Source organism: Schistocerca nitens, chromosome 7 (assembly GCF_023898315.1).
Source record: "Schistocerca nitens isolate TAMUIC-IGC-003100 chromosome 7, iqSchNite1.1, whole genome shotgun sequence".
Lineage (NCBI taxonomy): Eukaryota > Metazoa > Arthropoda > Insecta > Orthoptera > Acrididae > Schistocerca > Schistocerca nitens.
In genome coordinates this window covers 630,923,555-630,937,335 of record NC_064620.1, presented here as the reverse complement: position 1 = coordinate 630,937,335, position 13,781 = coordinate 630,923,555, and the positions used below count along the sequence as shown (strand labels likewise).

Genomic DNA, 13,781 nt, shown 5'->3' with positions numbered 1-13,781 from the left:
ATTAGGTTATGTGAGGCTGTCTTCATTATTGCAAAATATCCTACTATTCTTCATGAGCAGCAACTTGACTTTTTCTGTTCATTATGTTGCTTCTTTTCCACATCTTCTTTTATTCTATCCTCTACTTCAAAAAAAAAATTATATTCTTGAACATGTCTTAAGTTTTTCTTCATTCATCATTTTCCTCCTCACATTTGTATTACTTTTATATTGATAATTATCAGTTTAAAACTATCTCATCACAATTAAACAAAAAATTTCTTTCTTGCCATATGTGTTTTGCCTTTGTTATTTGCAAGCTATCTTCAGTGGCTTGGGATATACAGGATGATTAAAAAAAAACATTTACAAACTGGCACGGCACATCAGTCACACAAGGATCGATAATCGTGTAGGAACTAGGGGTCGCAAAACCACAAGAGGGCACTACGATCACAAGTGCGCATTGCTATCCAAAAACGGGCAGAGCACTTGGAGGCCAACGCCATTCACACCGTGGAAGCTTTGAGAGTAACATGGCTAGCTACATGTACCACAAAATGGCTGAGATGCATTTGACTTAAGGTGTAACCAGCTACAACAGATGAGAAGGCATGCCATTGTATTGTGTGAAATATCCCAATAGAAAGGTGATGTGCCACATATTATTTCACGGACAGTTTTGGCGGAAGAAAGGAATCTCAAAAGGGTGCAGCATATTCCGTGAACAAGTACATGAGCTGTATCCTGCACCACTGACATACCCCAATATATATATATATATATATATATATATATATATATATATATATATATATATATATATATATATAGCAGATCTATTTGGCTGCTGTAATCGTGTGTGCCGTTTATGCTCAGTACATCTGTCCTCCACGGTCCTGATAGTTTGACCAATATATGCATATATTGGTCAAACTATCAGGACCGTGGAGGACAGATGTACTGAGCATAAACGGCACACACGATTACAGCAGCCAAATAGATCTGCTATTGCCGAACATTGCTTGGATACTGGTCACCCCATGTTATATAATAACACCGAGATATTGGCATGCACGTCCAGCTATTGGGACAGTGTCATTAGGGAGGCAGTTGAGATTAAATTAGCGAGCAACCTCGTTAACAGGGATGGAGGTTTCTGTTTAAACTCTGTTTGGAATCCGGCTCTCTCCCTTGTCAAAAAACAGAGGAACAGAGTCAATGCTGCCTCACCTGCGAATTCATAGTCTCACTATCGATAGCTCTGACTTTGGTCATCTTTGGTGGCACTAGTGTTCAGTGTGTGTGTGTTATCTTTCCTGCTTCTGTCGGAGAACCGAGGTATTAAATTGGCATGTACGCCGCCTGTCCGTTGCAGTTTGCCTTGAAAATGGCGGGGTGTTCTCCCGCCGAAATATCGGCTGTTGCTGAAAGTGTTACCTGGCTGAATTCCTGGAAGTTATTTGAAAGTTGTATACACCAGGAGAAACTCAGGTCTCACAATTTTGTAGAAATTTATAAGGAGAAATTTATACTATCAGTATGTCACAGATAAGCAGAAAGTATCAGAACTGTTTATTACCTCAGTAAACGATGGCTAAAATGTAAAGCAAAATAGATTAAACACAAATACATATATATTCCAGGTGACCGAAGATGCCTTACAAATAATAAAGGTGAACCATCAATGGCAAGAAAAATTGTTTTATTTGTTTATGATTAGACAGTTCTGAAGAAATTATTAACAACATGGAATTAAACACAACTGAGGATGACAAGACATGAAATAGTTAATGGTGTATTACTTCTGCTTGTGATACATTGTTTTTTATTCCATAAGTATTTCCAGGAGACCACACTGTTGCCATCATTTCCTGAAAGTATTTTTCATTATTTGTTAAAACATCAGTTTCATTTGTGGACAGCATACATAACCATTCAGCAAGACAGAGACAATACGATCCAATATCTAGAACCTTCATGACTTTCACTGTGTAGGTTCATTAGTACACCTTACCTTTGAGCAACAATAAAATTTAAGGCAAAAACTGAACAACATTTTATTAAAAATAATATTTAGTCAGTAAAAATATTAACAGGGTATGAGGAAAAAGGAATGTTTTCTGCACATCAGTTTAAAATGATACAAGTGAGACTAAATATTTCATTTGCATTTAAGTACAAAAATTCTATTTCATATCACATCTATGCACAAATTATAATTTTGAAAAAAAATAAACAATAAATAAATAAAATTTGTTACATTAACATCAACATGTAAGTTTTCTGTATATTTACAATGCTTACTCCTTATACAAATATTTTCTTGAAAAAATATATAATTATTTGCATGAAAATCTCATATGTAAAATGATTTCTTTCACAACAGCACACTTCACTTCAAAAGTCACATCTGTCCTCTTATTACACACACGCACATACTTCTCACAAAATATTTCAAGGTACACAGGTGGTGGTAACCACAGTGATCCCTTCACACATTTCTTTCTAACGGTTCACATACAGCTTTCATTTCCATAAATTAACAACCATGAAAACAATGGATAATGAGCAATGATTCAGATCTATAATACAAGTAACTTATTTTGCAGAGTTTGGAAGACTTATGAGCCGTTTCTCACCTATACATTTATAATTATATACACAACACTGCCAATGACAGCAAATAACATTTATATAGCAAACACTGTACATATATTTGTATAAGACTCAGTACAAAACAGTTGGCACACTCATCAGAAAAAAATGCTGCAACTATGGTTTTATAAAATTTCAGCAATACAAAGATGTTCAATTTTTACTAATTCAGCACTCTACAAAGTGAAAACACAAATAAAATTTATACACTGGTGGTTCCTTTGTTGCATAAAATATTTGATGTGCTTGCCAGATAAAAAGTGTATGCAATATTAAGTACATCTGCCACTGCAGCACTGGCACCAAAAACTGGTAACTGCTTGCAAGATTTTTCCTTTTAATATATCCAAGCATACAGTTGTTTGAAGCATAAAGAATTCAACACTCTTCATAATATTTCACACATTAAAGTAATGTAACATTCTGCTAGAGTGTATTCATTAACTTTCACTGTATACCTTCTAGATAAAAAAAATTTCTTTCTGTACCAAGAATGTTTTGTTTTATGGGGGCATCTTGGTATTAAACTGTCTGATGTTGATTTCTTATTGTTGCTTATATTTTACAGCTGCAGCATTCACACAGTCCAATCTCCAAGTATTTGAGCATTGATCATTGTCAAACAGACCACAGCACACATCCAACATTAAAAATGTTACAATCAGTCTTTTGCACAGATTTTGCGCAAAAATGTGCACGAGGTATCAACAGTAAACTGAAAATGAATATCATTTTCTCCTAAGATGCACTGTCATTCTTCCCTATGGCCTGAAAGGCAGTAGTTAATGAACAACAAAGAGAAATGGCAATATTTTTGAGCTATCATCTGGGGACAAAACAGTATTCTTTTTCAGTAATTTTGCAAATCACAATTCTGTTGTTGTTTCTACTGGAGACCTATCCCCTAAATATGTAAAGCCTAGATGAGAATAATCTTTCTTCTCTCTGAATGTCACATTCTCATTCGTAGCACTGGCATTCATATGGCTGGAATTGTCATCAGACCTAGAAAGATAAAACAGGGATTTAATGTTGAGATAGCACAGCTAGCACCACATATTACAAACTATAAAAGTTATCACAAGGAAACCCATTTTATTCTATATTAGAGCTCCTCTGTTATAATGTAGGTATATCGTTACCACAACCTTCTCCTATGAACCACAAACTATTGGAAAAACTAACATGGAACATTTCACAAACAATCATTGTGAAAAAACAAGTTATCAGTACAAAATAAAATATAGTAATCTGATATTGAACTCTAAACTGCACAATAGTTTTGTCATTGCACACTGGCGTAGAGACACAGAAATCCAACTCATAGTGTTGTTGTTCTAGCATGGACAGCCTCCTAATGCAGGACTATTTCATAGACTGGAGGATCATGCATTTATGTAAGAAAAGGAACACAGTTTACAGCATTGGTATAGTAAGTAAAGACAAAGACTGTGCAGTAGCAACTATTGAATTAACAGGGCTTAATACAAACAAGAAATCAATCATTCTGGAGTGTTTCAATAAACACAATAATTTTGTGTCAAATACAACACATATGAAACTAGAAGTGCACCTCATTAACATCCTTCACAGATTTTTGATGTCCCCATTAGTCAATAGTGTAACCAAGGTAACTGCAATGACTATATCAATAATTGACCATGTGGCCACATGGGAAAAGTGTGATGTAGCTGTAAAACATTTTGGGCTCTCAGATCATTTCTGCCAAACAATAACAGTAAAATCAGGTGTGGAAAAATCCCTAAACTGCAGGCAGATTTATCAGAAATCATAATGCAACCTTTCTCAAAAGAAAATTTGGATGGAATGTATAAAGAAACTAATGTAATTGCAAAAATTCTCTAAGTTCAACATAATTTAACTTGGACTTTTAAAAGACATTTCCTTAAGTACCTATGTCAGTGCCAATGTCTCACAAACACAAATGGATAACAGCAGGTACTGAAAAATCCTTCCAAGTAATTATAAACCTCACTTCCAGGGAAAATAATCATAATGAGAAAGAGTTATTAAATTTCTAGCAAAGGTACAAATTGATTTATGAGAGGGTGCTGACTGATGCAAGAAAGTCATTTAACAACAGAATCATGTACAAAGCAGAGAACAAAAACAAAGCAGTGTGGGATTTCATTTAAAAAAGAAGCAGGGATAGACAAGTAAAAGCATAACAAGATACTGATAAAGTAGGAGGATAACATAAAAAATGACCCATGCTATGTAGCAAACTATGTGAATGAAACTTTTTCAAGTATTGTACAGAAATTACAATAAAGACTCCCAAAAACAAATGTAATGGTTATCAAATAACTATGCAGTAATACAGTGATGTTATTCCCAACCATGGAGCATGCAACTAGTAAAACCTGTTCAAGACCTAAAAACTAAAAAGCCAGTAGGCTTACATGAGGTATGGATGTGTGTGCCAAAACAGAACATACATACACGCTCCATTAACAAACATAATCAATGCATAATTTCCACAGTAAACTTTCTATGATATTTAAAAGAGGTAAGAGTTATGCTTCTGTTAAAGAAAGAAAATGCTGAAGATGTAAAAAATTAATGGCCCATCTTCCTGCTGTCATCATTTTCAGAACGAACAGAATCAATTACAAATGACAGATCAATGAATTACTTAAAAAATACAATCCTCTAAGTGAATCATAGTTTGGGTTCCAAAGTGGTAGAAGTAGAGAATCAGCTAAAGTAAAATTTCAAAAACTGACACTTGATGCTCTTGACAAGTATGAGTGTGTCACAGGCACATTCTTACATCTTTCTAAGGCTTATGATACTGTTGCCCATCAGATTCTATTAAACAATTAGAAACATTAGGAATAAGAGGCATAGCTAGCAACTGGTTCCGAAAACACCTAACAGACTGAGTACAAATAATAGAACAGAAACCTCAAATAAGGTTAAACTTCAAATGAAAGACTTATCAGAACCAAAATCTATTTAATATTTGAGTTCCACATGCTGGCATATTGGGACCAATATTATTCCTGGTATATATCAATTAGTTCCCCAACAGTATAACATGGAATGAATAGACTGCTACTCATCCCATACCAGATGAGGTGTTGAATGGCAGACAAACACATTGAAAGAAGACCACTTGATGTTATCAGCTATCACACTGCATATTTTGTCAGATTTAAACAACATGCACACACATTCAAACATGCGTAACTCACAAACGCATGGCATTGTTATCTCTGGGTGCTAAGACCCAACTCATACCTTAAAATCCAGAAACGAGAATAGCCACGTATGTGTAAGTTATGCTTGCAAGAATGCATGTGTGTTTTGTTTGCACATGATAAAGGACTTAGTGCAATAGCTGATAATATCAAGCATTCATCTTTCAATGCACCTGTCTGTCACTCAACACCTCCTCTATGTTGTAAGTAGGAATCTATAAGTTTATATTTCATCCTGGATTACACATTGTTGTTAAGCTTAAAAAAATCTGGTTGGCCTGATACTTCATGAAAATCATTGACTCTGCAAAACTACCAAAAATACAAAAGGGGGCAAAGGTGTTTCCAATACTTAAACCAGGGAAAATGACAGAAGGCCTGAAGAACTTTAGACCTATCTCTCTACTGTGTATAGCCTACCAACTGCCTGTGAGGGTACTGAACTTGAGATTAAAGCTGCTTATCAAAAAGGTGCTGCAGGTGGAATAAGTTGTTTCTGGAAAAGTAAGGACCACTGTGACCAATTATTGATGCTGACCACATATGTAGGAAGAGGTTGCCAAGATGCAAAGAAGATTAGAGTAATGCTACTGGTTCTATCAACAGCATATGACACAGTCTGTATCAGAGGGCTTTTAGGTAAACTCACAGAAGTCACCAAATGCAAGCAAAAACTGAATATAGTGAAATCTCTGCTATTGGTGAGAACTTTCAGAGTCTACATACGCAGTGTTAGAACACTTCACAATGGCCTGCTTCAAAGGTCAGTGCACAGTCACATACATTTGCCTTCGCTGATGATTTAGCAACTGTCACACAATCACAGTCATTTGAACAGCTCGAAGTTACTCTGAATAGTGATTTATATACTCTTTAGGAGTATTATACCAAATGGCACTTCAAACCAAATCCTTCCAAATCTGTAAGTATCATTATGTATCTCAACAATGAAGAAGGTAACAGGAAGTTCAGCCTTAAACTCAAAGGAGAGGCAATTAAACATGAAAACACCTCTAAATACTAAGGAGTTAAACTTAACCTAGAAGAAGTGAATCAAGAACTGAAATCAAGAAACTCTATACTGGCCAAACTAGCATGCAACTCACAGAGAAGCAATGCAAGTACACTGTGTACATCAGCATTGGCACTGGTACATAGTACTACAGAATACTATGCCCCACTATGGGCAATGTGTACCCACACAAAAAAAAGCTGTTGTGGAGCTCAAGTCATTGATGAATATCATAACTGGCTCAATGGCACTGACCCCCACAACTTTCCTACCAGTGCTGGGGAATGTCCAACCACCAAACATCACATGCAAAACTGCAATGAAAAACCAGTGGAAGGAAATGTCAAACCAGAGTGATCTCCCAATTCATTATGATTTTGCACATGACAGATCAGCTGAAGTTGTGGACGTGTGTCTGGAAAACCAATCACAGACTAAAAGTTTTTGAAGAAGAATGTGACTACCAGCACTGCAAAGTAATACCCCATAAAATGGATCCCTTATTGCTGACAAGACCAAACGAGATCCTGGTCCTGACCTTCTGAGATGATTCTCAACACGATTAAACAGAATATGGTCACAGTAAAAGCTTATTGGCAAACGATCTTTTCTGTGAGTGTGGTGAACCTCAAACTATGGACCATATTTTAAATTGTGTAATTTATGATACATTATTTGGTTCATTATGATTCATATTTTTTTTGTTTTGTGGAGTATTATTTCTCATTAAGCAAAATTATACACTTCTTTTTAATTGTGTTCATCATTTCAAATGAATATATTTCACTGAGAATTTTACCTACATCATGTAAGTACATTTACCAATCAATTATGCTCATCAAAAATAACACTGATAATTACTGCACAAACTTCTCTTTCCATAATCATGGAACAAGATCTAGACTTAACTTACATTTACCATGAAAGAATAAACATACAACTCAAGACAACATTTGCTTCCATGGAATAAGATTGCACAATAAATTGCCAAAGAGATAATTCAAACAAATTTATTTACAAAGGTAGTTAAAAATACCAGTTAAGCAATAAATTCTACACGTGAAGGATTACTTAGCTAAAACAGAGTAGATGTTTGGCAAAATTTAACTGAAGCAAATTATAATAATAATAACCTTACTCACAAAGCTCAGCATACTAATAACTTATCGCTTTGAGCTCAACATCTCACTCATTATGGAGGGATACTAGATCAGTTTTCCAGGCTAGCAGAGGGGCAGATGCAGACACATATGGAAACCAAGCACCATCAGTATGCTCCTGATATCAGCTTACAGTGTGTGTAGTGTTACATCATAAAATAATATGTGTGCAGTGTCTACAGTGAACTTCTTTGCAAAATAGTAGTGTACACCAAGGATAAAAACAAAGAAGGTGGTGACACCGTTTTAAAAAGACTGCCCATGTGTTCAGAAAGACAAAGGCTCCAACCTTCATCCAGCTATTCTGAGTTTATCTTATCTGGCAGGGATGTACAAAGACCCTAATCTCAGTTTTCTGTGGAATCCCCATATTACTTCAGGAAATGCCAGGATGTTTCCTATTATAATACCAAAATCAACAGCCTGTCTCATTCTTTTCAAACTGGACGTGCATGTAAGTAAATGCCTGTGAATACAAATTAGATGTTTTCAATTGCTCTTAAACTGTAATACCATGACACATCTACTGTTCTTGTAAAGTTGATCCTGAGATGAATAAACTTACTGCTATGACACCTAACTGTCATCTGAGATATAACTATCAAGTTAGGAGAGCTACATAATGAAAGGTAAGATCCATATACGAGTAGGTAATACACTTATTCAGCAATACCTGTGACAACATGAGTACCTCTCACTCCCCTCCAAGGGGCTGTTGATGGGAATGAGTGTATAAAGAGTTCAGAAGGAAGATGAAGTGTAAGTGGTCTATCAGCACAACAGCCCAAAGGCATTTTCATGATGATTGTGTCCATCCTAGTACAAGTAGAAAGTGCGCCAATACAGTTAAGAGCTCCAAGAGTTCCCATTTCCTGTGATGTCATTGTATCCTTCTGAGGGATAAGAACCGAAAAATAGGTAAATACTTTTTGGTAATATTTTATGAAAGTAGAAGGCAGAGCATAATTTTAAAATCCCAAGACATGGGAAAATGACATGGCTGGTTGTTCGGCAACAGTGGTTTGTCAGACTTAGTGGTACCATCCTGGTAGACAGCCAGGACACTAAAGGATTACTGATGCCCATAAATACGGTGCATTTTATCCCATACTTGAGAAAAGGGTGTATATGTCTGAATAGTCACAGATACAAATCGTTCCCAACAACACAGCAGACCTGGGCAGAGAATCTTTCGAAGGTGATAAGCGTATCCCTCGATGGATGTTGTTTACATTTCTAGAATGCCTGTCTGTAATTTTTTAATGGCCATGGCTACTTCATGTTTCCACCAAAGTACAGATTTCTAGTGGTGGGGACTGAGGTGCTACTTACTTCTGCTACTTGTAATATCACAGTAGTGTTCCAATGGAGGATAACTTCACTTATCTTATGAGATATGACATCAGGATTTAAAGAAATGATGAAGTTACACCAAATGGCAATTTTTAAATTCCATAATGGAGACCACTCTGAGGTGGAGAAGGAACAATTCAAAAGTGGTCACTGTCACATAAAGCATCATGTGCTTTCCAATAAATAGATATGAGAAAGATGGAGCTACAAATTGATAAACTGATAGCTTGGGAGGTGCCATGTGCTGGGCTAAAATGAGTGGGAGACCTGAAATTTAAAACACAAACAGTAAATGAAAAAATAAAACCTGTTCCAGTAGATTGTTACCCTGAGGAAGGTTTGTGAAATTTAAATGAGGAGGAATGTACGTACTTTGAAAATCTAATCAGTGATCATCCATTATGTGTTCGCAGAACACTTAGAAGATGTGACAAACCCACTAAACAGACAGCCTACATTACATTCTCAGCTGGAATATTGCTGTGCGGTATGGGATCCTTACCAGGTGCGATTGACGGAGGACATCAAAAAAGTGCAAAGAAGGGCAGCTCGTTTCGTGTTATCGTGCAATAGAGGTGACAGTGTCGCTGTTATGATACGTGAGTTGGGGAGGCAGTCACTGAAACAAAGGCAGTTTTCCTTGCAGTGAGATCTATTTACAAAATTTCAATCACCAACTTTCTCTTCCGAATGTGAAAACATTTTGTTGACACCCACCTACTTAGGGAGGAATGATCATCATAATAAAATAAGAGAAATAAGAGCTCAAATGGAAAGATTTAGGTGTTCCTTTTTCCCATGCACCATTTGAGAGTGGAATGGTAGAGAAGTAGTATGAAAATGGTTCAATGAACCCTGTGCCAGGCACTTAAGTATGAATTGCAGAGTAACAATGTAGATGTAGACCATGTAGATGTAGATTCCCCTTTGCATGCAGATAAACATTTGTATATGTATGACTGACACTTTCAATGAAGTATCCAATGGTATCTGTTCACAAAAATTTGTCTTGTGAACCAAAGTAAAAATCCCACCCAATGCCCTTCCAAGATCAATTCAAATTTTATAACAGACTGTGTAATGACTGAGACTAAGAGAGTAGTTTGTTGAGAATTGTATTCCTCAGAGAGCTATCCAGCTGCAAGGTAAAGTGTCATTAGTTGTCTAAGTATAGTGATCATGCAAAAATAACCATTGCCGTTCCATGCATTGTGTGAATTTTCAAGAGCAAGTGACAGTGGTGAAAATGTATATTACGTTTCAATGTGAACAAATATTACCTGTCTGAAGGATTCTTGTCAGTCTGCACAATTTATTTTAGCTGCTCACATGCAAGGATCTTGTGCCATTAGGGTTAACAGATATGTCTGTTCCTTTCTTTTTTTACTCCTTATTTTTCACTGTATTATGAGGTTTTAGTTCTAATAGGATACTAATGGGTTTCTGATACTGAAGATAAATGGGCTATCCTATGGCCAACTATTGTGCCTCCTTGATCCACTGAGCGTAGTTGGGATGTGGGCAGTTGGTAGTTTGTGCGATGTGTGAGGGTGCGTAGTGGTATGAAAAAGGGGAAGGGGGGAGGGGGGACAGCCTTCCCAAGAGAGATCACCTTGTATAAAAATGTTCAACATTGTACTAGCAAACATCGTTACATGTATGCTTCCCCAACCAGTAGATAATTAAACAATTACGGGACTAACAAGGAATCAACAGATACATTTGATCTAGACACATGGTCATTACATATTCTGATCCACATGCTTGTATGTGTAGCCATGTGTCACTCAGTGTTTTGATACGACACAAAAATATCTTTTGTATCCCTCTAGCCTTATATGTCAACATGACACAGGATACATAATTTTTGGTGAATTATTAATTACCAACAGTGAGCAATAAACTGAATGTTATGTGATGTCAGAGTGACTTTGTGAAGAATGATGGAAAGACTCTTCATGTGCAGATATTACTCACTCAAGTGTCATTCCAAGGATCTACGATGGGCAGTGATTCCCCTACAAGAAGTGGCAACATAACCTCACGCCATGTGAACCGCAACACGAGCAACACCTGGGATCTAAGCGAATGACCACAGGAGTCCATTTCCAGTAGCTCACCAAACAGCTGGACATCACTGCTTCATATCAACAGAGTATGAGATGTGATGACACAACCACAAAGACAGAAACCTGTGTTTCCCCAGTCTTTTAGTAGAAGTCCATGCCAACTTGTTAGTGCACTGCAAAATTTCAACTGAAGCTTCTGTATTATTATTACATAAGTTTACATTTGTCACTGTGACAAACACCCAGTATGTTTCTTAGCAGCCGGTAATGGTGTTGAACTGACAATGATGCAGTTGTCTTTAGTATTTTAGCCTTAGCCAGGTGACAGATAACATAGGGAATTTGTGCAAAGATTTTGACAAAGAGGATTGGGTTGTTGTAGTAGGTGGAATGGGGAACAGCCTGGCTAATGACAGAAATTACGGCACTAGCAGAGACAAGGATGAAATAGGAGTACTGACTACATGCAAATGTGAGTTTTGAGGTGGTCTTGCAGCGCCATGACCAGTCCTGGATAAACACTGCTGTGAGCTGTGTGAACACTGTGTTGAATATGCTGCTGCAGACTGAAGTGAAATCTCATACAAGTGCAGTGCCTGTTGTAACAAGAGGGAGATGGGGATATATTAGACATAGCATAACCTGCAAAGGAGAAATATAGGTTGGCTGATGTTCGTGCAGAATATGAATGAGGGCCACCATCACACGAAGCAAGATCTCTGTGGTTACTGGTGTCAGAGGGACACTTTTTTAGGATAGAATAAGGATTCAGGCAGCCTGTTTTAAACAAGTCAGAATCACAGAAGAGCCTCACAACACACTTAACAATGTACAATTATGTAAGGTCAATTTCATCAGAATTTTAAAGGATTGAGTAATACAGTAGAAGAACTTGTCTCTTTGGAAAATTTAGAGAGCTCTGAAAAGATAAGATAACCCATGCCTATCTGAGCATCACATAACCATATGATTACGTATGTTACATATAAAAGATTACACTCTAGCATATCACTCATGTAGAACTAATACAGGAAAAGGAGGAGTTGTTACACACTGTATATTAAGACAGAAAACAAGTTCAAAAACATTGAGACAAGTAGATCTTGTAGTGATCAGCACAAAGAAGTGTGTGCTTGTGAATTAATACCGAAAAATTGTTCACACTTAATTGTAACTGTACATAGGTCCCCACTGCAAAATTTTGAACTGTTTATGAGGCATTTTGCTTGCTATGGTATCTGTCAGACAGCAGCAAGCAGTTAAAAGTCTGTAGTGGCTCATGTAGATCTTCTAAAGGATTCTGATATGAACAATGATCTGTAAACCTTTCTGGATTCTGCTGTTTGAACTCTGTAATTAACTTTCCAACATTGATGGATAAAGACAGCATGATCGTAAGTGATAATGTTTTCTTTGCTGCAGCTCAAAGCAAGAAAATAACTGTTTACCCAGTAACAAATGCTCCCTCTGACCATGATGCACAGTTAGGATAAAAGAGATAGTGCCATTTTTTAAATGACAATATACAAGAGATGGAATGGGAAGAAAATTCATAATGAACCAAATGCTAACATTAAATTTAATCTATCCCATGGTAAATTCATATCATTATTTTAAAACAGCTTTCTGCATAACCTAATCAGAAAGGATGTTAAACAGCCATGGATCATTGAAGGAAAGAAAAAGGGAAATGTATCTGTTGGCAAGAACAAATAGTGATGCTGCAGCAGTTGTACACTACAAAACCAACTCAAAATTACAAAGAAAATTATTAAAAACTCAAACAGCATGTATGTAATACAAGAAATCAGTAATTTCAACAACAGACTTAAGGCTACATGGAATGTAGTGAAATGAGATCCAGGACAATCACCCACAGAATAGGATAGCATCACTATTCAACTTATGGGGGCCTATAAGTGATGAGTAACAGGTAGCAATATTTTAATAATCATTTCTTAAATATGGTAGAAAGTATGTGGATGAACAGTTAAAGAGAAAAATCACAGCAGTGTGTTGAGGAAGCAACTCTCATAAAATTCGGTCATATTCTTCGTAACTTCTGCTTCTGAAGTTAAGAAAATGATATATTCTCTTAAAAATAGAAGCACATCTGGATTTGATAGTGTTTCCAATAGAGTACTAAATATTTATGTCCATATAGTAAGTCTATCTTATCTGAAATATATAATGCATGACTAACTCATGGCATTTTTCCAAAGAGACTGAAATATGCTGTTCTTAAACCCCTCTATAAGATAAGTGATATCATTTTACAAAATTTTTGAGAAGGTGATGTATTCTAAAACAATACCTCACCTGAGCA

At 36.3% G+C, this 13,781-nt stretch overlaps 1 protein-coding gene across 2 annotated transcripts in view; it reads right to left on the bottom strand.

Annotated features, from left to right (window-relative positions):
• Window positions 1-2,129: 2,129 nt before the first annotated feature.
• The window catches only part of LOC126195036 (cadherin-99C), a 643,316-nt gene continuing 631,664 nt past the window's right edge, over window positions 2,130-13,781 (bottom strand). For both annotated transcript variants that reach the window (XM_049933479.1, XM_049933480.1), the window contains one exon: window positions 2,130-3,642. In XM_049933479.1, coding sequence (XP_049789436.1) covers window positions 3,504-3,642 — 139 coding nt within the window. In that variant the 3' untranslated portion in view covers window positions 2,130-3,503. The remainder of the gene's footprint in view (window positions 3,643-13,781) is intronic.